The sequence below is a fragment of the Lichenostomus cassidix genome, chromosome 4, assembly GCF_008360975.1.
Source record: "Lichenostomus cassidix isolate B80296 chromosome 4, HeHo_3.0, whole genome shotgun sequence".
Lineage (NCBI taxonomy): Eukaryota > Metazoa > Chordata > Aves > Passeriformes > Meliphagidae > Lichenostomus > Lichenostomus cassidix.
The window spans coordinates 42,101,255-42,128,128 of record NC_139484.1 but is presented as its reverse complement, the minus strand read 5'-3'; the positions used below and the strand labels follow the sequence as shown (position 1 = coordinate 42,128,128).

At 37.3% G+C, this 26,874-nt stretch overlaps 1 protein-coding gene across 5 annotated transcripts in view; it reads left to right on the top strand.

The window, feature by feature from the left end:
• The window catches only part of SLC7A2 (solute carrier family 7 member 2), a 50,809-nt gene that overhangs the window by 4,890 nt on the left and 19,045 nt on the right, over positions 1 to 26,874 (top strand). The window contains exons 2-3 of one of the 5 annotated variants that reach the window (XM_085058860.1): positions 21,963 to 22,024; positions 25,622 to 26,009. In XM_085058860.1, the coding sequence (XP_084914986.1) occupies positions 25,637 to 26,009 (373 nt within the window). In that variant the 5' untranslated portion in view covers positions 21,963 to 22,024; positions 25,622 to 25,636. Of the gene's footprint in view, positions 1 to 21,779; positions 22,025 to 25,621; positions 26,010 to 26,874 lie in introns of those variants that run through there. The other 4 variants (XM_085058861.1, XM_085058859.1, XM_085058862.1 and 1 more) reach the window with 4 other exon arrangements.

Sequence of the window (26,874 nt, the reverse complement as noted above, 5' to 3'; positions counted from 1 at the left end):
GCTCTTCTACAGGCAGAACAAGGTCTCATCTTGAGCGAAGAGGGAAGTCCTGAGCTGGATGGAGGTTTCCTTCAGGACTGTTTGTAGAGGGTGAATCCTACATCTATGAATTTTTTTTTTTAAAAAACCCATACTTTTCAATAAGGCATGAGTATGAACTAGGTAAATTTCTATGTTGACAAACTAGTAAGACAAAAATTGCAGTTATCTCAAACTAGATCGGTAAAAAGTTTCCATATTCCAAATTCAGATATATGAATTACCAAGAAGTACATGGTGCTTGGTTAGAAATGCTATGAAATTTGCAATTATAGTATTCACTGTCAAGTGGAGAAGTCCAGAGAAATAGAAATTACTGGTTTTTAAAACATCATTTGTGGGGAGACTTGCTATTTTAATAGACCTGCTTTGAGGTTTTCATTGTTTTAAGGTAGCCTATGTACCCTTGCCATCCTTTGACATGTTTCTTATCCTTTCTGTTAGTTTTATTCAGTGCCCCAAATCCAAATTGGCCTGAATAGTTATTATGAAAAAAGATTAAAATATCTCCCAAGGAAGCCTCAAAGGTGAGTTGCTGTTCCTCATAATCTCATGGTGCTGTTTTTGCTGTTTCCCAACTTCTTTTTCAGTGCAGTAGAGATTGCTATACTTCATGTTTACATCAGTTTGCATACAATAGCTTCATGATTTTCTGCTCAGGGAAATATATGGTTGGTGCAACACAACATCTAGGAAAATAATGAGTGAGACCATTGTATTTGAAACACCTCTTAGAGTGTGTGGAGGTGGAGCAGTGGCAAACTTGTGTTACGCTACTTACATGAGAAGAAAGGATTCTATGAGGTTGTCTGTGGTAGTTTGTAGCTGAAGACAAGATGCTGCATAGAGAAGCAAGGGTGACTCACATGGTGTTTGCTCCTGAAAGTTTGAACAAGTTTGTTTAAGACATATGGTAGATCGAGATTATCTGAGAGCTTTAGGTTTCCAGTCACATTTTGCATAAATTCTTGAGCTGCATAGAACTTAGGTTGTGAACCATATCAGGCCTGTATTGTTCTCTGACTTGCAGGAAAATTAAACATAAGTAAAGCATTCTGTGCTGGCTTGCTTACATATTCTCAGAACACTAGGAAGAGCATTGTGGTATTTTTACTTTGTGGTCTTTGGTTTTACTCTTGCTGACCTGGTATCAGAAATAAAATAAATAGGTTAAAACAATCCCACAGTGGACACCAAAATTATTTAAATAAATACTTTGGACACCAAAATTATTTCAATACATACTTCTGCAGGAATGACTTGTTCTTAAGTAAGTTTTATACGCAAAGTGTTTTGACTTCACAATTGATGTGTTCTCTGTTTCCTTATTAAGTATATTTTGTTATCTAAAAACAATACAGAGATAAAAATTGCTTGCCTAATTAGCAGCAATAATTATTTCATTTTGCAGAAGAGCATGACAGTCACATCAGCACTTGAGTTCATGCATGCTCTAGGCCAAGATCATCATGCAGACTAATCTATGATCTTCCACTGCCCTCCCCAAACACACGTACTCCCAGAAATCATACATTTGGATTTTACAGCTTATTTTTAATGTAGGTTTGCCAGTTACAATATGATACTAATATATTACTTTCCTACCAGTCTTGCTTTTTGTTCATTTCTTCATATCTGCTTAGTTTTTCCTGCTCTCTTTTGAATGCCCAAATTCTGAAACTGTATAATCTTTTCCTGGGAATTATGTCAATCAGCTATTGCTGAGACTCCTTTGGAGTCAAAATCCTTTAATTTTTAAGGCAATTATAATATGTTTTCAGGAGTTAAAAAGTAGATGTTCATGTGCCATTTGGAGAAATCCCATTTGTCCCAGGAAAACGCAACTTTCGTCATCATGGTAGAGCCTGATAATGAAAAATAGCATGTGGTAGGAATTTATCATTTGCCATGACATATTCTGGTAGAATGAATGTCTTAGAGCAATGAGGCATTCATTGTGTGGATTTTGCATGGTAGAGAGAGAAGAAACAGAGGGAAAAATCAGCCCTCAAATGTACTTTCTCTAAGTGAAGAAAATCTGTTTTAATTGTCTCAACACTTACTTTTTAGTGGAACAGAGCTTCTTATTACCCAATCCAGAATTTTTTGCAGTCTTCCATGCAATGTCCAGCTATTAGAAATATTTTATTAGATTGTTTCATTTTATTTTTTAATTTATGCATGTGTCTGATTCTGAAGCCATTAGTTTCAACATCAGACTTAATAAGCCCATTCTGTATTTCTAATTGTCCCAGTTATATACTTTTATAAACCTTCCTGCAATTTTACAGTACTCTGCAAAGCCTTCTGTGGTGTTTAATTGCCTATATACTCCACTTCATTAGTTGTCTAAGCAAATAAGTTTAGATTTGTATTAAATAAGAAGGCTTTTTTTCCTATTTGAAAGTTTTTCTGTCCTATGTGGTAACAGATGGGTTGCACTTAGTTCAATGAACCAGATGCTAAATGAGCAGAATTTGCAGTAAAATACTGTTTATGTTGCATTTTTATTCACACACAATAAATTAAGTGAGCTTTCTGATTATGTAAAGTGAATGTTTACACTCTTTCGTTGAAATTAATTAAAAGGTATCTGCTATGCTCTGTGAAACAAGTAGTTTTCCCAGCCTGGTGGGCTCACAGGTACAGTTTGTACATTTCTTACTGAAGCTGTGTCAGCAGAAGGAACTGTTATGTTGTGCTCCAGGCTGCTCCATCTCTTGTTCCTGCTCCTGTAACCATCCCTCTGTGCCTGCACAGCTGTTGTGGTACTGTGCAATGAACTGAATTAGGAAACATTACTTTTTTCTTGGGATACTTTTGATTGAGGATCAGTTCCCTATTCCAGTTGGAATGACCACATGCATGGCTGTGCAGCTACAAGTAAGGAACAGACACAGAGGAGAGACTAGACTAAGTAGTATGAGCTGCTTCAGTTGTACTGCCATTGGAAGAAACTATTGAATGTGCTCCACGCAGCTGTAAAACATACCTTAATTTCTCCTATGCCCTCTGATTTTTGTCTTCCCTTCCTTTTAGACCATCTTTGCCACTGAAGAAAGCATTAGTTGAAAAACTTTGACATGACTGTGGTATCCCTCAAACTTTTGAAGTAAGTTCTGGCATTTAGAATCATTCTTTTCCTGCAACAAAGGAAGCCCTGTAGAGTTCAGTTCCATAGTTTCATTCCTTTGGACTGGAGCTAAAGAAAGTAATAACTTCTCAAACAAGAAGATACCACTTACCAAGTGCATTTTTAGTGATGCTCTTTTAGACTGGCTTGGTAATTGACTTGTATGTGAAACAGTTCTGGATGAAGGATTTTGGATAGTTCCTACTTTTAGTCTGTTATATCTTTATTGTAATTTTAGTTCCTCTATTGCATATTTGTCCTGATTCTGATCTCTGTTTGGCATTATAAATAGAGAATATTTCCATAGGAACCAGTAAAATTACCAAAGTTGCAAATATCTTTCTTCTTCCCTCCCCATGCCAAACACTATCTCAACTCTCATTTGCATTTACTAGTAGCTTATTATAAGCGATGAAAATTTCTTAAAAAAAGTTTTTCTTCAAAATTATTTTATTGTGCTTTTTCGTAAAAACAGGCAATATTACAGGATATTTGTCCAAACAGCTGTGTGATGATTGGTACAAATTCCTGTAGAGGATGGTGAGTGGGATAAGTATCTTCCTTTAATCTAGAAGAACAGTGAAATGCAGTATTTTATCTTGGCTGAAACCTAGCTAATAGAACTGTAGGTTTCAGTGTTCCATATGCTTTCTAAGGATTTGATAACAAGCATTACAGATAGCACACAGTGAGACAGTGAGTACACTTAATTGCAGCTGTTTGCAAATGGCAGAAAGGCAGCAGAAAAACAATGATGTGAATGTTACTCATAGTGCTTCCTGGAGGGACAGCTTGGGGTGGCTGGAAAGAAGCTCTCCCAGTACTTTGATTCCTTCTATGTTCAGGGAAACAGGACTCTGGAAACACAAATCAGGGCATGTGACATATGTGTCTTTGAATTTCATCACCTCGCTGGAGGAGACTGCAAACCCTTAAAAACATCAGATGAGTTGAAAGGGAAAGTTGGAGCAGTTGGAGATATGCTTCCAAGTGCTATATTTAGAATTCTCTTTGATAGTAAACACCCTCTTGAAAACCCATCCAAAGGTTGAAGGAAGATCTGAAACAGTGTGAATAAAGCAACTTTATTCACAATGAATAAAGACCACTTCTGTGGTGCTCTCATGAACAACTAGCATGGCTGCTGGCTTGAGTGTGGAGAACTTTTGTATTTCTCTTAGCAAACTTAGAAAGCAGGGTTTCAGAAACAACAACAAATAAGCTTCCACAAAACTAACCTGGGAAATAAATCTGCGAGTTGGATAGGCGATAGAAGTTGTTTCTCTGGATATGGAACTGGGTCAGACAGGGAACTTGCATAAGACTGAATATTTAACTGAGATTTCTACTCTGGAGGCCCAGGAAGGGAAAGTTTGGATTGCCCCATCGGAAATACTGCAGTCCTTGACATGAACATTTTTTGTGACTGATACGGTTCTGGTGAAATGTACTTGGCTTGGTTCACTATTGCTGATAAATTGGGTAAATTACTGGGCAGAAGAGAAAGACAAGGTCCTAAGCACAGGCTCTGAGGTAGGAGCCATTACAAGAAATATATTTTTTTGCCTGAAGAGGCAAAGCTTGATATTGTAATAGCCTTCAAGAAATGGAGAAGTGGGATATGCTTCAGACCAAGAAGAGAGAAATGATAGAGTTAAAATCCCACTCAAGGTTGCAAAACATGAAACAGTATGTACCATATGTTCAAACTGATGTTTTGGAATATGATCCCACACCAGGCTGCACAGTAAGGAATGGCTGTTGACGTGTGTCTTCGGGCTTGTACAGTGTACCCACTTGCTTTTGTGTAGGGGGAAGAAAGTACTGCCTGTAAGCCTGCCACATCCCTTTGTTGTACTGAGGCAGATACTGTGTACTAAAAAGGCATACACTAACCCCTGTGAACCAGGTGGACAGTTAGCAATATGAAATTTAAAATTAAAGGGAAGGGGAAGAAGTCTGTTTTGTATGGATTTAGATATATGGGCCATATAATTCAGCAGTACTACCTAGTTAAATTCCAAATTCAGGTATTAAGACCATCTAAGCATGTGGTGGAGATGAGCTTTCATAGTGGTCTTCTCCAGAAACTGGAAACCGAAAACTAAAATAAGAAAATAAAGCCCTCCTATACAAATGCAGCCTCTGTAGGTTGCTGTCCTTGTCTTTCTTAGCTGATTTTTTCTACAGTTCCCCCTGAAATAAGAGTATGCACACTGAAAATAAGGCATGCTGAAATAGAGCTTAAGCTGTATTTTCTTATAAATAAAGCAGAACTAATAGAGTCTGTATTATTTCTGTAGTATCCTGAATATGCTTTTTGTATTTCAGATCAAGTAACTTGGAGTCAGAGCTTCATTTGCCCTTCCCATCAGTGAATGCCACATCAGGGTGCAGGGTGTGGTGTCAATATTCAATTCATTTCACAGAACTTGGAATGGAAAAGCAACGTTTGTAACTGTTCTTTTCTAAATATCGCTGTTTCCTGCAGATGTATCAGTAATCCTGTGTACTGAACAACTGACTTTTCCAAGTTTGCTTAAAATGGATTTGTCTTTCGCACGTATTTCTACCAGTGATGGGATCAGATTTTATGCACTGAGTCATTCATCATCGACATTGCTGCAGTATTACCTTCTAGAGTTGTCTTGCCATTCAGACTGTTGTGGCCTTCCTTGAGAATAATCTTGTCCTTGCTCAGAGCTATGGTTGCACCTAAAAGAGTTGAAATACCTTAAGTCTTGCCTACAGTAGTTAATCCTTCTCCATATGTACCCTGCAGAAGTGCTGGTAAAAGAACTTGTGCAGCTCTGTAGTAAATTGTATCAGGAAAGTAACCTGGTTCAAAACTGACTTAGTATCTACCCAGTGTTACTGTGGCTCCATTCCCCAGTTGAATTCTCTTTTTGCAGACACAGAAATGTTTGTTGACCCAAGAGAAAAATTCAGGAGTGAGCGTTCAGTTAGGGTACACCACTTACACCGGTGGAAATGTTGGCTTGAGGTTTTAGTTCCAACTAAATACAATGCTATAATAAATATAATGATAATAATATAATGTTATAGCTGATGAAGCAATGGCAGCACAGAGCTTAGCTGTTTGATAAGCACCTTTATATTCAGGTAGGTTGCAGACCAGTCTGCAGCTTTTGCAGCTGAGCATTCACTATTATCTGCGTGCAGTGGCAGTCTATTTCAGCAACTGGTGCTGCTCTGCAGGAATGAAGGTGTAGAGGAAAACTTCTGATGCTGTGGATTCACTAACCACACCACTTACGTTTTGCTATGTGTGGGAGAACTGGGAGGACTTCAGGTTAGTTTCTGTCTGGTCCCACAAACTGAATTTCCATTACCAGTTGGAGTGTAGTAGGTGCTATTCTGGAATACCTATCCAAATTCCCTTTCGTACAAAAGGATGTCTTAGGATTGCTCCATAGAGTGAACCAAAGCACAGTGAATTGTCTATATGACAGGGAAAATATATTTGAAAATATGCATCTGACCTGAGCAAAAATGCCAATGTAAACATATCAATGGTGACTTGGCTCTGCCTGTAGATGCTGCAGTCAGACTGTTGTACTGTGGTATCAGTGGGGTTTCTGTTGTTGTACATGACTCTCCAATTCTTTCTGATTCCAGTTAAAACTTGTTTTGGAGACAGTTCAGCAGCTAGTCCCACTGTTACTCTCCAGGCTCTGAGACTGATGCATTCACTGTTGGTGGTAGTGGTCAGAAAAAGAGATCTTTTCTAGCACATTTTATCACCTGTCTGTATCTACCTTAGCAATATACCATGCTAAGTATACAACATGAAGTCTCAGTCAAATAGAAGGTTTTTGGTTGGACTGTTCTTGGTGTGCACATGTGTTCTCATGAAATTTAGTACCCAAAGAAGGTAATTTCTTATTCTAGACTGTCTGTGGATCTTCTGCTGATGGACACATAGAATCGTAGAATACCAGTTTGGAAAGGACCTCAAGGATCATCTGGTCCAACCTTTCTTGACAAAAGCACAGTCTAAACAAGATGGCCCAGCACCCTATCCAGCTGAATCTTAACAGTATCCAACACTGGGGAATCCACCACTTCCCTGGGAAATTATTCCATTGGCTAAATATTCTCATGAAAAATCTGTGTAATGGAAATGAATCTGAATAATCTAAAAAGCACCAACAAAAGAAATCTGGATGTGTGTTTGGTGGATGAACTGTACCAACTGTTCCCATTCTTGTTTGAAGGTACTAGCAGCAATAGCTACACTGGAGCTTCTTGGTATTTTGATAGTCAAGCATATTCACTGTGCATCTGTAGGAAGACAGATGAGCCTGCCAGCACATACACCTTTCACTGTTTACCTCCTCTTTTCTCATACTATTGATTTTTCTTAGATTAAGCTCTAAGGCCTTGATTCTGAGCTGAGTATTACTGCAGTAAGAATAATTGCAGAGATATTTTTTGTCTTAGCAGAGTTGAAAAGTTTTTTGTTTCACTAACTGGGGCTCAAAGTATATTTATAGAGAGAATTGTGCCATGTGGCTGCAATCTGTAGTAAATTCAAGTGCTTTTATAACAAAGCCCTAATTTTGATGGGATTTGAGTCTTTTGGGTTATGCATAAATTTGAATTTCTGGATCAAGGATAAAGAATTGAGTATTTTCTTTTACTTTTTTTAAAGAAATAAATGCTGACTCTTCCTTTTCCTCCTGTTCTGGAGCTTAAATGTCTTGGCAGCAGTGTTTGAACAACTTCTAGTTAAACCAGTTTTGGAAAATAGTTTGGCAGGCCAGAGTGGACTAAGGCCAAAGTATGTTTGAGGAAAGTTTTAAAACATAATTGTAAACTAAAATTATATCTACAGTGAGAGAGAGCGACGTGCGATTCAAATACGATATTTAGCTCTTCCTTCACCTCCTTTTTTTCGTTCTCCAGTTAGTCACTCTGTGCTAGCCATCTAGGCTAGAAACAGTGCTCAAACTTCTCATGGGTTTTACATTTCTTCTGCCTGAGCCTCAGTCAGTGTAGACAGGGAATGACATAGTTAATTAGTTCTTTGAAAGGTAGCTTATTTTTCAAGTCATACCATCATTAGGTAAAATTTCACATACCTTAAAAATTAAGTTGTGTGGAGTCTACAGCACTGCAGATAACTGATCTTTTTCTTTGCTGTGTCACTTCTTGCAAAATAGCTGAATCAAAGGCTGTTTCCATTTCCCTTGATACCTTCCAGTGTTGTACTTTCAAATGCTTTCGTTTATCTACTGTTGACTTTAGAAGTAAAATTTGCAATATGACAGGATGACTGCAGGATATTATTTTTAAAGTTTGTATAAAATGGATTGTGCATCTTTTTTTCCCACAGTGAAAATGTCTAGACTCTTCAGAACCTTTGTAAAGCTGTTATCCAGACAAATTAGTTCCATGAATTTGAGTCACATCAACCTCAAAAATTATCCAAATAAATGGGGTCACCGAGTCATTTTACTCTTAGCTATAATGCAAAACTCTGCTCGTACTCTGTAAAGCTGAAAGAAAATTGCTTATCAGATACAGCCCAACTTTTTTTCCTCTTACTCTTTTTTAATTTTTTCTTTTTTTTCCTTTTTTAAGAAAAATATTTTCTGTTTATCTAAGCGTTACAAATATTTCCCATCAGAGTGGGTGTTCTGTTGCGCAATAATTTTGGCTATCTCTGGGCATTGCTAAATTGTATTAAGCAGAGGTGTCATAAAGAATAATTTGTGGCTAACACCTGATGCCAAGCCTAAAAGTAGGAGTCCATTTAATACCCAGTTATATTCTTAGGGCGATGTTCAATTCATTGTAGGGAGGTAGAAATGTCGTACTCTTAATGGTCAGTAGCTTCTTTTTGATCTTTTATATTGTTCCAAAATTCATACCAATGCCAAAAATTAACTCCTCCTTATCCATGGCTTCTCATCTGGTTTTGATTGCACTTTCCAAATAGCCTTTGATCCAGCATGTACTTGTTACTTGTGCTTTCTTTGTGTGCCATATAGTCAGTTTGATAAATTTTGAACAAAGAAATCCTCTGAACACTGCTCACATTCACTTAGAGTCCATCTCCTCGCTTTTACACAAGCTCTAATGAATGTGCTTTGTTTTACTTCCAAGCAGTTAAAATCATGAATATTATTTTGTTTTGTCTTTTGTGGATGAAAGGGGAGAAGAAAAGAAGCAATATGAATAAATTGAATAAAGCTAAGTTTAGAAAGAGCCAGACTCATAGTTTTAACAATTTCCCCAGCTGAATGATATTTTCATGCTCTGTTTATGTGTTGTCTTTGAAGAGAACCTGTTAGCAGAACATAACTTTAATCATATGAAATAGCTTTCAGAGAGGTTTGGTTTTTTCAGGGTTCGCATTATAGAATTAGGAACAAGTAGAATGAAAGGAAATATGAAATTAATTTAATTCTTGAAGAAGTCATGGCATGTCATCACATCATTTATCCCAGTGTACATTTTATGGTGATAGGCATGAAATAGTAAAGTATCTGCTTTCTCAGATGCATTTTCTGCTCTTTTGGATGATTTATGTCTAGGTCATGACAAAATTTCTAATGTCACACACTCATGCTACTATCACAGCAGAGAGCAGAGTTATAAATAAAAAGAAAAAAAGAGGAGTCTTTTTTTCTGAAAGATTAGCTGTCTTTGATCTGTTTGATCCCTGGGCTCAGTAGCTCTACTGCCTTTTTCTCCTTTTCTCATGTTTTGGCTTAATAGCTGTCACCATTTTCATATGAATCCTTGCAGTCCTGTGCTGAGCCCACTAATGTCCTTCAAGAGTAAACCCATTTCTTCTGCTGTGGACAGTTCATCCATTTGCTGTTGCTTGCCCTAAATACCCTTTCAGAAGTATTCCTGGCCATCACACAGTTGTCTGCTGTTTGTGGTGGGTTTTGTAATTCCCATCAGAAAAACCCTCTTTTGAAGATAATTGATCAGTTCTAACAATTTGGAGATTTTTTTTTTTTTTTCCAATTTTCTTTGTGGTTGTTGGGAGCTGCAGAGTAAGTGAAATGTGTCTGTCTGTGTCCTTGTGAAGTCTTAGCCTTCCTGCTCAGGACGTTACCTAGCTATAGCTGACATGCAGAATAAGTTGTCTTGAAAATTTCCGAAGAAATACCTGTTTATGGGACGTGGCTAGAAGAACAGCACTTTTCTTTTTCAGACTTTTACTCTCAGAGTTTTCAAAAATTCCTCTCAATATTACATCGGCAAAAGACTGTAGTCTGACACCATCCAGTTAATCTTGTAGGATAATCAGAGTGAGGTAGGGCTACTGGAAAGTTGTACATGAGGAGGTAGAATGCCTACCATCATTCAGAGATAAAGTAATAGCAGATGTTTTGTACACAGCATGGAGGCTTCTGTGGCAGTTTTCTTAAGTATCTGCAGTGCTGTAGCAGAGTATCAAGCTTCATTGATTTTTGTCTTCTTTTTCAAAGTTTTGTGCCTGCAGAGTTTGGAAATAGAGAGGAAGATGTTAGACTTTAGGGAATAAAGCCCTGCATAAATGAGAAGATGACAATTAATTCCAGGTGAATCATATGGAATATCTTCAAGGTTGATTTTTAGCTTTTGTTCTAGCCAGAAATTCTGCTGTGTATATAATGATAGATTTCTAAAACTGTGTTTGCCTAGCACCAAAAAACACGTCTAATTTGTGCACCACTGAAACTTGGCTAAGAAGTGCCGAGTTGCTCTTAATCCAGAAAATTGCAAAGAGATTTTAGTCCTTCATATCCTTTTATCTGGACCCAGGTTCCTGCCTTGGATTTCCAAACTTCCATCCTATTTTCTTACTTTTATTAGAGCTTTTTCTTTGTATTTTAAATGTACCGGATTGATAGCATTTGACAAGGATATTTTTTTCAAAATGGTTGTCATCTCAGACCAAATTACCTTAAAGAACCATGTTGTTATAACTGCATGATGTATGGACTAGTAATTGCTATATTTTTCTTTTTTCCCTCTCTTTACCAAAAAATGGATAGATAATGTTTTAGGCAGTTCAATAGACATTGAAGTCTGGATAGTTTGTTTGAGAAGGCTACATAAAGTTTTTGAAATTGGAGGTATTTTGACCCACTATTTCTAGATTTCAGTGGAGAAATGCTGAAAAACAGCAGTGATTTTCCTTCTACTATCATCAAAGTATTTCTAAATTGTTTTTCTTTTGAATATTAGAACTGTGTTAAGTTTAGGTTTGTTTAAGCCAAAACAAACAATTCCTATTCTAAAACTAGAAACAATTTAAAATATTTTAAAGAGTATTTTCATAGTGGGGCAATTACTGTATCTCAGTAGTTTCCTTTCTGATGAATCAGTCTTCTTGCATTCATCTAGTATAGTGCTCTAGGACTAAAAATACCCAGCCAAACAAAACCTCCCCAAAAACTTCAAAAAAAGCCTCTTTAAAATTTCTTCTGAGATGAGATTTATTTTTGAAGTGAATGCTTATAGTTGATAATTTAAATATACTGTGTTTTGTGATGGCTTTTGATATTCCACTCTACTGTGAAAAGTATTAACACTTTAAAATTGCTTTAGTCAAGCAGATTTTCAAATTTATTAAGACACTCATGGCATCTCATTACCTGTCAAAAATCACATATTGCAAAATTGCAGAGGCATTTTGTCTGGGCCTCATTTTACTGACAATGCATCCAGTTCCCTTTTCATGCTGCAAGATGGACTCTGGCACCAGCTGATAATGTCTGAAAGACACTATTGGCATATGATAATGTCTGCACACTACTATTGAGCAACTACTGCTGAAAAACAAGCTTAATATTTATATGGATATGCAAGTATTTCAGTGATGGAAGAGCTATATTTTCATGAGGAGTTAAAGGGAAATTTATTTGGATAAAAGATGTCCAGGCCTCTCTAGAGGATTCATAAAAGATCTTAAGATGAGATTCTCTTTTTTTGCATATAATGATTAAAGAAGGCAGAAAATAATGAAAATTTGAACCTAGTAAGTATGTGAAATGTGAAAAAAGCTCAAAATTAAAAGGTAATAAAAGGAAGTAACTGGAAGTTCTGGGAGTCTGATCACAGGGAACATTAGGTTCTGCTTAAGCCTCTTCAGCTGCTGGAAACTGAGATGCATGAGATATGCATGTGCATTGCTGGCTGAGTTTCTAGGGGCAGAAATAAAAAGCAGTAAAGGCCAGTAAAGCAATGCATAGGTGAAAAAGGCTCTTAGCCAAGGTTTATTTACTGACATGTTCATTGTCATTTAAAGTAGCTAAGAATTTTTTTAAGATTAGGCATGCAGGATTTTACACTGATTATCTTACTTCTATGTTAACAAAATTAATTTTATGAGTATTTGTTGCTGGTGTAGAGCAGTTAAAGCTTTATATTTTTATAGTGTTTCCATGAGGAATGTGTACTTAGTATTCATGCCAAATTTTTTTTGCATTATGAAAACATGTATCATTTACAAGTGATACTAACCAATGATCACGCTCAATAAAAATCAGTAGGTTGGTGAAATATTTCATCTAGTACTAAAAGGGAAGTGGTGGCATTTCAAAATTCGAAGTAAGTTCTATGATATTTTCCACTCAGTATTTTACCCGAAAGGGGTTGTGTATATTCTAGTTACTTTATGAAACAAGATATCTGATGTTAGAAGCTTTTTTCAAGTAGCTGCTAAAATGAGATGTCTCATCTTTCCTGCCTGTGACTTCCTAGTCACTGCATCTCAACTAGTAACTTGTTTTCTGGGTTTGGCCCTTGGGGTAGTGAATCTGTCCTGGCCTCCTTTTTCTCCTGGGAAAGTAAGGAGTGGTGTGGGGCCAGATCCTGCCTGTGCTCACACAGGCAGCTGGGGCTTACTTTGCTGTCATTGCCTCTAGAGCTCATGAGGAGAAAGTGAGCAAGCAGGACAGTTTTACTTCAAAATTGTGATCCAGCCATAATAACAGGATCTTTTTGCATAGTAGGAATGGAGAAATAGTGTAATTTGCACCTATGCATACACACAAGGCCACATGCACACAAAGTGTGTGGAAGGGTATCTCTTTGGTGACAACTAGTCTACTTATTTGCAGTCTCTGGGCTTTTGATGGCCTGGCTTGTGCATTTGGAGTGGAGTTTTTAAAGCGAGTATATTTGGCTGCATTAGGATCTAGCATTCCATGGGATTTTCCCTACAACTTATTCACAGCATAGCTGGAGATGAGGCTAATTTTTATATAGATTTATAAAAAGTGGTTGATTTAGGAACAAACAAGGGGAGAAATATCTTGTTTCACTTAAATAAATATTATTTATTTAATATTTAAATATAATATTAAGTGAAATATTATTATTTCACTTTATTTGAGTGAAATAATAATATTTCACTTAAATAAAGATAAAGAAGAAATATATGAACACAGAATTGAAGAACAAATGTGAGACAAGTTGGTAACTAAATGGGCTTGATGTTCTGTATTGCTAATGTTCAATACATCTTAGTTAGAAGAGGATGTTTGAGGGAATTATCTGTGTGACATCCCCTGACCTTTTCAGTCAGAAGTTGGTCATGCAATTCAGAATCATTGGATGTGGCAAGGGAAAAAAGTGACCGAGGGGAGGAGGTGGTATAGAATGTTTATTGAAAGCTTTGTGTTTGCTGAAGATAGAATAAAAAGTTATACCGTTACAGGGCCTTCTATTACCACAATAAAATAAAATTGGAAAATTGCATTTCACCTGATCTTCATGTGGGAGTAGCAATGGCTGTCCCAACAACTTTCAATTTGCTCTGTGAGACAAATTATCCTGGAAACACATTTGCTAGCATTTATTTTAACTAGTGCATCTGTTAGTGCTGGAAGTACATTACTGCAAGCAACATTCATGTAGTTTATTCGCCTGTGCCATTTGGTAGTCAGTGAAGTAGCTTCATAAGTATAGTAAATGCAATTTAATTCTCAAGTGATTTTTGATTTTTATGGGCAGAACTGCCTCCTGGAAAAACTGGAACTGCTAAGCTGTTTGCCTTTCCAATACCTCCAGACAATTTATATTGAAGGTAAAGTTGCAAGTAAGGAACCATCGTGCTGGCTGGCTGGCTGGGAGTACAGAAACACACATGCAAACCCGAGTTGGGTTTTCTCTCAAATGTTTGTGTTATTCCGTATGTTATTTATTATTTGCAGAATATTCATTGCTTTATGAACCAACACTTATGCTGTCTTAGATGCTGTAGTTCTGCTCTGCAGAAATGATTCTCCTGTTACTGCTGAACTTGGATATATACCAAGAGAAGATCTGATTTCTTCAGGCAGACTTGCCAACGCTTCAGTCTTTACACATTACGTCAGATCTGCATGGATCTGAAAGCATCAGACTTCATCACAGTTACGCAATTGTCATGCATACCTGTGATTTGATTAAAATAAAAAAGAGTACTACTTTCTTAGTAGAAGTTCACAGAAGGTGTTCAATGTACCCGCAGGAGGTGCTGGACAGGGCCTTGCTGTCTGCACTGCTCTGTTACATCCTGGAGCACTGCAGCCTGTGCAAGTGCAGGCTCTCTGCAAAGCCGCAGTGCATGGCTAGGGTCACTTCCCATGCCTGTTGCTAATCCCCCTGGAAATCTGTGAGCACGATCTCAGTGTGTGACTGTCGAGGCCAGTCCTTTTTTTTGCTGTGTTTTGAAGTCTTGGTCATGTTCTACCTGTGAGGTGTTACATGCAGTCAAGCTGTTTATTGACTTACCTAAAAAACACTGAGAAATTTGGAAAGCTTTCAAAAAAATTATCCAGTTGAAGGTTATAATATTCTTCAAACTCTGTTCCTGAAGCATTAAATGTAGGGGTGCTATTTAAAGCCAGGAATGAGAAGGGAACTCTCTGGCATTAGTTACCTCAGTCATCAATCATGGTAGATGTTTGGATTTATATGATCTTGATATGTACAGTATATATAGAGAATGTCTGTCCAGAGAGTCCTCACTGAATGTCAAAGGGTAGTGCTCTGTAACAGGGTTGCTCTAGTGACTTTGCAGTGACTTATTATTCTGGGGATTTCATACTTGAAAGAAGTGGTGTTTGATTTTGGTGGGTACAGAAAGTACCTCCGAGAAATCTGGGGTGGTCTTAACAGCACTAACTTCAGACCACAGAATGCTGTTTAATGCTTCTGGGATTAAATATTGCAGATGCATCTTATTTGTATCCTGTGAACTAACCATTCCTGTTTATGTTGCTTTGTATTGTTGTGATATATAAACCTAAAATAAATCATAGCAGTGCACTTAGCAGACATGTTCTCTCTGGGGTGTGTGATGTGTGGCAGTGGTGCTGGGCACATCACAGTTCCATTTTCACACAGAATGGAAACAATACTTCTCTGATTTAATATTTAAAGTCTAGTGCAGATCCAGTGATGAATCCTAATTTAAATACCTTGCCATTACTTCATAGCAATATTTGGTTGCAAAGGAGATTTTTCAAAACTTTTATACAAGAAATTCTTAAATTAATTCTTATTGCCTTTGACTTAAGATAAAAGAAATATGGAATATAAATAATGTGCATCTGATTCTTGGATTTCTATAAGCAAAAGAAAGCAAACTTCACTTTTGGAACATCTTATAATTGGCAGATAATTAAAACATACTTCATTTTGGATGTTTCATTATGAGAAAGTTGTGACACTTTAGATTAGACATAGTTTTTTTGTCGGTTTTTTTTGTAATCCCTTTGAGATAGCATCTTTTCCATGCGCCTTAAAAAGTCATCCAGAAAACAAGTAAGATATGTGGTAGGAATTGCTTTCCTTCCCCTGCTGTATGACATTTTTGTAAGTGGGGCTATTTCTGGGGTCATCTGTGATTTCTTTTACTCCTAAATTACATGTATGCATCCTTTCTTTCTTCTCTGCTCACTCTTCCTCGTTTCTTAGCCCCCACAGAAAATAGGGAAAGGCCACTTTTTAATGTATATAAAATTGAGTTAAACAGTTTTCAGTAACTCAACACATATTAATGTTAATCACACTGCTTTTAATATTAATCACACTGCTTTTTAAAATAAAAAGACCCACTGGAGCTCATTAGTGTACGATGCACTGGTCAAATGGGCTGAGAGGTGCTGTGACCCAGGGATGGGACTGGACAGCCCCACTGGAGTAGGAAGCCCTGGAGCTGGTGCTACTTGAGCCATCAAACCAGCCAGCTGAGGTTGGGAAGGGAGGAGAGAAATGAGGTGAGTTATTAGTTCTTCACTTAATTTTCATTCTTGCACCTTGAAATTAGGCTACTTTTTGGGCTCTTCAACTCCCCTGTGGAAGCACACAGGAGCACACAGGCATTTAAAAATACAGATTTTATAGATATTTTAGAAGCTACCTCAGGAGTTTGGGCATGTGAAAGAATTCTCACTATTTCTACTTTAAAACCAGTGGCTAAGTCCCTTTTAGAGAATCACCAGGTTTTGTGCAAATCAGTGCAATTTTCAGCAGGGAAATGTTTGGGACTTAATTTTGATCCTGCAGTCATTGCTTATATTTTCCTATTATCACTGAAAAAAAAGTTCCAGGACTGTATTTGTAAATACATCTCTACTAGTTTTTCAGAGTTTTATTTTTTCATTTTGTTGGGGTTTCAAGGAACAGAATATGGAATTGATCTGATGTTACTTTCTAAGAGACTTTTGCTTGTGTCTTACACGAGCGGCTGTTAGTGAAAATGTGATAACCATGGGGTGAAAGGTGAAGCCCTGTTACTGATTAAAAAGAGTAGGTAGAAACAGCAACCCTCATATCATTATCTGGAAAGGAAAATTATTGTTAAGTAGAAATGGAGTAAATAGAAATTTTCTGGACAAATTGTGTTTTATAGGAAAAAAAATGTTCGTTAAAGATAGTAACTGGAAAGATTTCCCTTTTTGATAAAGGGAAAAAGATCACATTTAGCATTCCCAGCTGAAAATTTTTTAAAGAAAAACAAAACAAACAAAAAAACCACTCACAAATATTCAAACAACAATAAAAACTCCAAGTAAACTGAGGAAAGAGATTGATTGGCTGGAGTGAAAAACAGTAAGTTGAAGGAAGTCCTCTATTGTAGGATTGGGAAATGAACTTTCAGTTGGTTAACTCAGGAAATGAAAAAAGTGATAACTGGGACAGGATGACTTTGAAAAGCTATAAATTAAACACATTCGAAACAACTAAAAAACTATTCTCTCTGTACGTAGTAACGTAACTTTTGATAATAAATAACCCAGAGCATCGTTATTTGGGTAAAAAAAGGGTAGTGTTTTGTCTTTTTTGACATTTAAGTACTACTTTTAAATGTCATTGCATTTATGTAGGCTGGGACTATTTCTATGAAATGTCCCTAATTACCTACCTAAGTGGCCATTACAAGAAAATATACGTGGTAAGTATATCCCACAGTTAGCTCAAACATGGACTGTTGTCAGAAATTGAATTTTTTTTTCCTAAAGTTTGCTTCAGCACAGTATGTTGTGAGTTCCATCAACTTATGGAAAAGCAGAATAAGATGTTACACAATAGCTTACAACTCAAAAAATCTATAGTGCCTTAATAGTTTGTTTTCTGGTAGATCTTTCTCCTTGCCCTTACTGAAAGACTGTAACTTCCTGCCTCTGATGGAGAAGTGTACTCACACTTTAGATGGCTGGTGGTGCCTTGCTCCTTCTCCTTGCCAAGCTGCAGTGTGAAACTGCATCTGACACTCCTTTCCCAGGTGTCCAGGGAGATGCAAAACAGAATAATTTCAATTTTGGCAATACATGGCATCACCATTTATTTTCAATTACAGGTTAAGTCTTAGTTTTAACTTTTATTTTCTTGGTTCTTCTTTGTATATATTACAAACTTTTCTATCTAAATTTCCTATCTATATTTATTCTGTATTCAAGGCCAAAAAAGTATGTGTGGATTTATTTTTGTAGATGGTATGGCTTTAAATAGTTACTTTCCTTCTCGAAAACTCTGATTTTAGACTTAGGGACAGCACTGTGAGCACTGCAAACATTTCCTTTAGACCCCTGGGAATATCTGGAATTCAGCAAATGGCAGCTAGTAGCTGTTTGGGACATGCTTAATGTTAGGTTAAATTAGTCATTCCTGGCTCAAAATAACTAATAGAAATTTGTGCCAATGTAGCCCTTCTTTTTGCTACATACAAAATGATGCTGGATTGCAGGTTTATTCTTTCTGCCTGGATTAGTCTAGTAGTATATGATTATTTTTTATAGGTTCTATTAAATTCTTTTTACAGAAGTTGAGGATTTTACTAAGGTATTTTCCTAAGTACAAACTGAAAAAAGAATTATTAAAGAAATTTGAGAGAATTGGTAAATGATAATTTTATTTTAATCTTTACAACATTCTGTAGGAATAAGTTTCAGTAATCTGCTTAAACTATGAGAAGAAAATCTAAAATAAATAGATTTTTATTTAAATAAGTAGGAAGTCCTTTAAAAAGTGTTCACTTGTAATTTATTCTCTTCAGAAATTATTTTGTCATAACGTTATAGAGACAGCCTACACTACTATTGAGCTTTAGAAAGATTTTTTCTCTCTTGAATGTTTATGATCATCTTATGTAGATTGCACTGGATTTTTATTCTCATAGCCACAAGTCAGAACCACTAAAATGTAATTATTTTATCTAGAAAAGATTCTTGCTGGCACTTGATGAATCCTCATCTGAATACTAGCACATCTTCTCATAAGCAATCAGTGCTGCACAAAGTGTACAATACACGTTGTGTTTCTTTTTCATTGGGCATGACGAAAGTTGTGTTTGTTACAGTTGGCTGCAAAGCGAAGCCCTTGCCATGGTTCACTAAGGCCTGGGCCTGCAGGCACTTTTGTTCATGTTTAACTGTGGTGAGTTATATGGACAAGCACGTGGATATGCATGTGCACAGTTAACACCTCTAGTTATGTAAAACGCCATAGGTTTTTGGCCTGTAGCTGTGAGTTTGTATCTATGAGACAAATCAGAGTCACAAACAGAACAGCTTTTAATCAGTTTGTCACTTGGGCATCTGTAGAACTTTCAGCCTGTGCACGAGTTTCAAAATTATTTGGTTTGGGGTTTTTTTGTAAAATTAAAATCCCCTGAGTATGAATTTCTGCATAACTTTATAAAAATATGTTCATACTCTTTTAATACTCTAAGGGATGGTCTTAAAAGGAGCCTTTCATAGGAAAATAAAATAAAATAAACAAAATAATTTTGTCCTTCAGTTCATTCTCTCTAATTGTCAACTGTTTCCTGGCAAGAAAAGAATTCCTGATCAACTTCTTAATGAAAAGAATGTGCTACAAAAGTCCTTGGGGTACGTAAATAAGAGAAGTGTTGGATGAGGCACTTCAGATTAGTCCAAGTTGCTCAGGAGCAGAAAAGTCTCTAAAGTCAGAACTTAATGTTGCTGGTCCAAACATAGTTTGATTTGTAACGGGAAGCAAACTGGGAGCCACAAAGTGGATATACCACTGCTCTTTTCTGGAGAGAAACAAGAATTCCTCTGAGAGAGAAGCTGGCTATGCTATTGCAGGTAGCTGCCACCTGGCAGCACTCAGTCTGCTAAGTGTTGTCCAAAGAGCACCTGATCTGGCATCCTTCAGTGATCCCCCTCTAGAAGCAGCCCTTTATGAACATCTCTCTCATGCTGCTTTGTCATGCACCCTCAGGCACACAAACAGACCTTTCAGCTGTATCTAGAAAAATGACCTTTGCGGGGTGGCAACATGGTCTTCTTGTAGTTTCAAGAATGTGTTACTGAAAACACACACAAAATTTTCTGTCTGCCCATAGGACCTTTGATCCAAACACTGTGTAATGGGAATACTGATAGATACTGATCTACCCCACAGTGTGCTAGATCGAGGTGGGGCAGATGTAAGCTATTTTATTTTACTAGCCAGTGTGTTCCTGCCTCTTGACAGGGAGCTAGGAGGGTTCTAGCATAGCATAGCTTCCATGTGCTGCTGTTCTTTGGATTGAGTTTTAGAAAGTCAGATGAACAATAATAGCAGCCCAGCTCTGTCCTTGTAATGATCCATAAGCTTACTGGTGTTACCAGGGATGAATTGTTATCACAGACAGGCGATAAGCAACAGGATGACAAGAGGTAATAGGAAGAAAATGATGCACAGAAGTTCTAGCTAAATATGAGGAAGAACTTCTTTACTGTGCAGGTGACCAGAGCACTGGCACAGATTGCTTGCTCAGAGAGGTTGTGGAGTCTTCTTCACTGGAGATGTTCAAGAACCGTCTGTGTAATTATTGATTCATTCACAGATTTGTTATTGAATGCTAGTTTGGTAAAAAAATGTCTAGATACTGTCACAGGTCACAGTGATGCTCCTTAAAAGTAGTTGTCATGTAATTCTGCACAAGAAACCTAACCTGTAGCATGACTTCTTGTTTCTGACTGTGTATTAACTGTGAAAGATATAAAGTTCATATTTAACAAGGATGAGGTCAAGATGAGAATTAGCACTGTCATCATCAGACCTCAGCAAACAAGATCTTTTCTCTTAATATATTTTTGCCTGTAAGAAAATAATTGTCTTGGGTAATGTAAGCTGGACTCCTGATCTTGAAACACAGCCCATTCCTGCAGAGCACACTTTCCTGGATGAATTTCTCCTTGGATCTGGGAGAGCTGAGGAAAAGTTGTATTCTTCCCTTACATGTGGCTGCAGGAAGCAGGACTATTCATGAAGGGAGGAAGAGGAACCTCTGCTTCTGGAGCACTGGAAGACTTTACGCTAGTGGATAACTATAAGCTGAGAGAAAGTTGCAGGGGGCTGCCACACAATATATGTTTTTCTCTGTATTTTCCTATGAAAGACCTTTTAATGATGGAGAAGCATAGGGCTTTTCTTTGCAAAGTTTATCTTATGTTAGCTGAGCAAAAGTAACGTGATTGAAGCACGAGTGTTTAGAAGGAAACATTATGCTGTGAATATTATTGACTGGAAATACTACTAGATGTTTGGAGTAGGGTTATCTGCCATTGGAAGCAATAAAAATACAGCTGTAAATTATACATTGGGGTTTGGTTTATTCTGGAAGCTAATTTTTAAGAAACTGAGGTTTATTTATTGCCTCTGACACAGGAATATTTGGCTTTTTCTAATTCCAGTCTTCAGCATTGTGCATTTCAAGCCATATAAAGGAGAAGATTATCGATGGTACATCTACCCCAGTTCAACAGAATGGGTTCTAACCAGACTCTGTAAATACACTGTCTTCTGTGTTGTTTCTTGCCACAGCAGTACTTTTAAAATTATTTGTATTCTTGTAAAATTTGCTCAACAAAACCAGTTTTCATGCTATGCATTCAGGTCTGAAAACATTGCAAAGTATCATTCAATATGCCTCAAAACCAGTTTATTTTTCACAAGGGCAGTGGAAAGACTTTGCTTGGTATCACAGTGGGTTAAGATAGGCATCTGCATTTCCTTCAGGATGTGGGAAAAGTTTCCCTGGCATGGGTGTGTTTAGATGCAGGAAGTGCCGTTCCAGTTGGGTTTTGTGTCATAAAGAGAGTGCATACAATTTATCTGAACACAGAAAGCAAGACTTTCCCTCCCTCCCTGCCTGCTTGGCTGGGTAAATAGCTGGCCGGCTCGCAGCCCTCCAATCACCTGGGCTGTCAAGCCTCCACCCCTCAACATTGAGGGCTCCCACACCACCTGCAGCTGGCTTTTAAAGCAAATATTTTAATACAATCACTTTCACACTTTGCTCTTCCATTTATGACAGCAGGACTTCAGGACTGAGGAAGAGGACCAGAAATTTTCCCAGCAGAAGCTGCTCTGAATCAGGTTAGTAATGAAGTTTACTGCTGAAAGAAGTAACCTGAAAGCGACCTAGGTTATCATAGGAAACGTTGCCTTTAACATATGTGCTGTTTGAGCAGCAAGAGCTGTGGTATGCAGTTTGTTTACATTACAGCATTATTCTGTCTTTGTAGAGTAAAAATTGCAGTGTTAAATATAGAAGATGCAGTTATATTTTCCCTCCCAGTCTGATTAGAAGGTCTGCTTTTGAACAATAAATCTTTCCTTTTCTGTTTTATGCATCTTAAGACTTCAGTTACAGGTACTGCTTTCCAATTTTACGGCATGAAGTATTATTGAAATACACCTCTTTAAATACTCCAAGGGATTAGGAGTTTTGTGAAAGTCTTGGGCACCACATGAACTTTTAGGACACTTACAGTAAAATAACGTTTTGGCAGTTCATGTGTACACAACACACGCAAATCATGGACTGTACCTAGTTTTGCTTCATCTCTGAATTCTTTTGCTTTTATATTATATTGCACAAGATCCAGTAAATGTAATACTGTAATTTTGAATAAGGCTAGATGTACTTAATAGGAGACCAAAAAAAAAAAAACCCAAAAAAACAACTTTTACAGGTTTTTCAGGAAAATGTGGCTGAAGAAAGGTGCTAAATTAATCTGTATTAATCAGTATACATTTATATTTTCCCACTTTCAATATGTTACAAACTTATTGGAGTTTTCTCTCCTTAATTGGTATGCTGTTTAAAATGTCAAACTACTGCATCTAAAATTAATAGTATATTATATAATATTAAATTAACAGAATAGTTTTAAGTAAAATATCTTTATTTTACTTTGGCTTCAAGAATCATTAAACATTAATCTCAATAACAGTATCAAAACTTTTAGAGGCTTCCATATTGCTTTATAACATTTGCTTTCCATATGAGATATTTATGGTTTTTAATTAGAGCTTTTAATGGAAAATTTTGTAGGAAAAGTTGAATGGCAACTGCCGCATTGGATTTTCTCATGTGTAGCTTGGGTTTAATGTGTACTCACTTAACACACATTTAACACATAATTAAATTAAAATTTAATTTTAATGGAAATAAAATTAGTGACACATGATGTAGTTTACTTTTTTTGCTTCAATATCTACTTATTTTATAATTTTGTGTGGGATAGGAAGCTAGGTTAGGTTATTTTTACATGAAAAATACTTTGCAGATATAGATTTTACATGACTGTGAAGCAGTCAAAGCAGTTTTAAATATGAATGTAATCTTTGCAGATAGAGACTTTGTCCCTTGCATTGTGTTTTTAGTTACAAATTTTTTTACACCAAACGTTTCCTGCCAGAGGAGGGCTAACACTAGATGACTATTAGATGTTCCTGATCATCCATGTCAACAAAGAGTTGGTATGAATTATAAGGCTGAACTCATCTTCTTGGATTGGCATTCAGATATGTAGTTGACAAGCAGTAAATGATCTGGTTTACAATTGGCCAGGAAAGGCTGAAATTAGGACAATTTTGTCAGCAGGTACTGTAGAGAGAAAAAAAATAACCAAGACAATAAAGAACAAAAGGGATTGGAGAAATATCTGCTTATTGAGGTACTCTGACCAATACTGCGAGAGTCCATCAGACATGAGGAAGTTTTGGTTTGGTTTTTTTCCTCCTTCTGTCTGTAGATCTGTCAAGTTCCTTTCCTGTCTAAATTATGTTCTACTCTCCTGCCTGTCTCTGTTGAATGCAGTTGAAGGTGGATGGCTTAGCAGCTCTCTCTAGGAATGCATTCAAGGAAGGAGGAGGTTTCAGTAAGGGCTGATCATTGGTCCTTCAGTCTGGGGCAGTTGAACTGAGACCTCCCTTTTTTGGAGGACTGTTGGAGGCGTAGTCCATGTTTATAGTGCAATCTGTAGCTAAATTAAAACTGAGTCCAAAAGAGACTGAAAAAGTGCAGTGACCCAGCGCACGCAGAGCCAAAGAGCTGCCGCCTCAGTTGTGTGCAGCAAAAGCAAAGTGCCAGTGTCAGTAACAAATGGACTTCACAGGTGTTTGCTTCTGACAAAGTGAAACTTGCTTTGCTTGTGACAAAGTGCTCTCTGTAAAGCAGACTTCAAAGTGGAGCCTAGCACAGGTTTCAATGCATGAGAGAGTCATCAGGTTGTGTCTGCTCTGCACCTTAATTAGAAATAACTGCACTCGATGAGTTCAAGGGCATTTTCCTTCTTGGTTTCTTATCACCCATTACCTGTGTTTAAACTCCATTGTATAAGCTCAGGATTCAATCTTTCCTATGTTTAAACGGCATGAACAATTCAGCCCACCCTGACTGGTCATCTTTGCTGGCTACATGCCTAACACTGCTGTTCAAAGGCAGGCTCCAAGTCTGCTCCTAGAAATGTAGGATGGGTGCATCAGAGATGCCTCAAAAGCACTCACTTCCTTCTTGATTGATTACCCAGTGTAATTATCCAAAACCCCCTTTCCCAAGCTGTCATGTCAAGTGTGCCTCCCCAGGAAGGCTCAGAGCAGAGCCAGTGCTCCCCAGCTGTGCAGGACATTCAGCAGGGGTCCAGGCCAGCACTGGAAGAGCTCATGGCAGAATGAGCCAAGGCCAAGATGGAGCAGAGCCCACAGTGGTGTTGCTAGGATGAGGCAGGGTTAGGTTGCAGCAGGGAGAAGAGGAAGAAAAAAGGAGCAGTTAGGAAGATACTGAAATCTCCTAGTCAAAAAATAGGAGATACCATTTTTTCATGTGTTCACTTACCCTAATTCATGTTCCTCTCTGTCATAAATATCAACAGAAAAGAAAACTGATATATGTCTAAACTCAGGAATAAGGTCTGTGAGTCTGCAGGAATAAGACCCTTTATAAGAGTGTGTGGTGGTGGTCAGTATAAGCTTGTCTAGGACAATGCTGCCACCAAAAGGCACAGCCAGCTGTTACCTTCTTTGCTTCTGCAGGTTTTTAGCATGAGATGTGCTCAGCCTCAGTGTTCTGATAAACTGCTTGTGAGACACCACATCTCAGCAGTTGTCATTACTCAGGCTGTTCTTTCACAGGACGTAATGCATTAAAGGATCTGCTTTACAAGGGACACTTCAGAAAAACATTACACTTCAGTTATTTCTGAAGACATTGTTTCACTTGATATCTATGTAATTTGTTCCTGCGTCAAGCCAAATAGCTTTGTAAACTCATCAGTGTTAAGTATTGGTGTTTAGATCCCAAAAATCCTTATTTCAGTTGGTGTTGATCCTTTTCTTAAAAGGCTTTATGATATATGAGATAATGGGCTGTTTCTGTTTTAGAAGTGTTTGAGAAGTGGCCATTAGCAGATAAACAATTTCTTCTTTTTTACAACAAAGTAATAAACCTAAAGATACTGGATATCTTTCCCTAGAAAAATAACTGCTACAAAAAGTTTAGGAATACTGTATCCCTGTTTTTTTTTCCTGGGGAAAAAGCACCTGCCTGATATTTAATGTCAGAGAATAGTGTAAATGTATTAGTTAGTAGATGTGATTAAAATTCTTCATGCAAATACTTTTTTTCCATTGTTTTTCACCAGAGTCTATGCTATCTTTTGCATACTGCAATAATTTCCTTTATTTCAGAGCTCTACATCCACCATGTTGCCCTGTGGACCAGAGTCCTTTATTCGGCGTCTGGTGCGGAAGAAGAACATCAGCGGCGAAAGCCTTGAGGACAGCAAGTTGTGCCGATGCTTATCCACCGTGGACCTCATAGCCCTGGGAGTAGGAAGCACCCTTGGTGCTGGTGTTTATGTCCTTGCTGGAGAAGTAGCCAAATCTGATTCTGGACCTAGCATCGTTATTTCTTTCCTCATCGCTGCCCTTGCATCCGTGATGGCAGGGCTCTGCTACGCTGAGTTTGGTGCTCGTGTTCCCAAGACTGGTTCTGCATATTTGTATACCTACGTTACCGTTGGTGAGCTGTGGGCTTTTATCACTGGCTGGAATCTCGTTTTATCCTATATTATAGGTAAGCTGAAGAACAAACATGGCTCCCAGGAGCTTCTGAGACAGCAGATAAAAGATAAAGATTTAGAGCTGTCTTTCTTTTCTGTCTCTACACTTAGCTACCGTTTCTTTTTAGTCCTGCTGAGATGAAATAGTCAAAATAATTTGATTATGTTATTTTCTCCTGTGCATCACCATTGCAAACAGGGGTTTTTGCAAGATATTTTTGGAACAGTGTGACGTATGAACCACATAGCTTTTATGAAAATTGTGTCAAATAATTCAGTGATGATGCACAAGAATAAACCAGATTTCTTTGTCGTCTTTGGTCAGCAAGAATAATTTCAGTAAAATCAACAAGCATTTTTTTTCTGAATATACACAGCAAGGACGTTTACAGGGACCCCATCACTACTGTATGTTACAAGAAAGTCATGTTATTCAAGAACTAACTTTCTACTATAGCCTTGTGCTGATTAATTACTGTCCTATTAGGTAGTCCCATAAAATACAAAGTTGACCAGACCTGAATAAAGTCAATGCCTATGTGGCATATAGTCAAATAACTATTTCAGTGCTTAGGCAGAGATAACATTTCTTCTCCCAGAGGAATATGTTCCAAACTTCCATTATATCGTGTATGAGTGTGCCTAGCTTTATATGTATACCCACAGGATTGTTACTCAAATCATGACAAAACTGATATGCCCCAGTATCTTATTAAAATTTATTTCATTGAGATGAGAGTTATAAAAATAAGCTTGTATTTGGCCATGCACTCTTTACCCAGGAGAGTATTAATTTTAAATACAGACTGTAGTAACATACATCTTCCTAGTAATTTTTGTTTGTTTGTTTTACTTACAGGGAGGCAAATTTCCTTCATG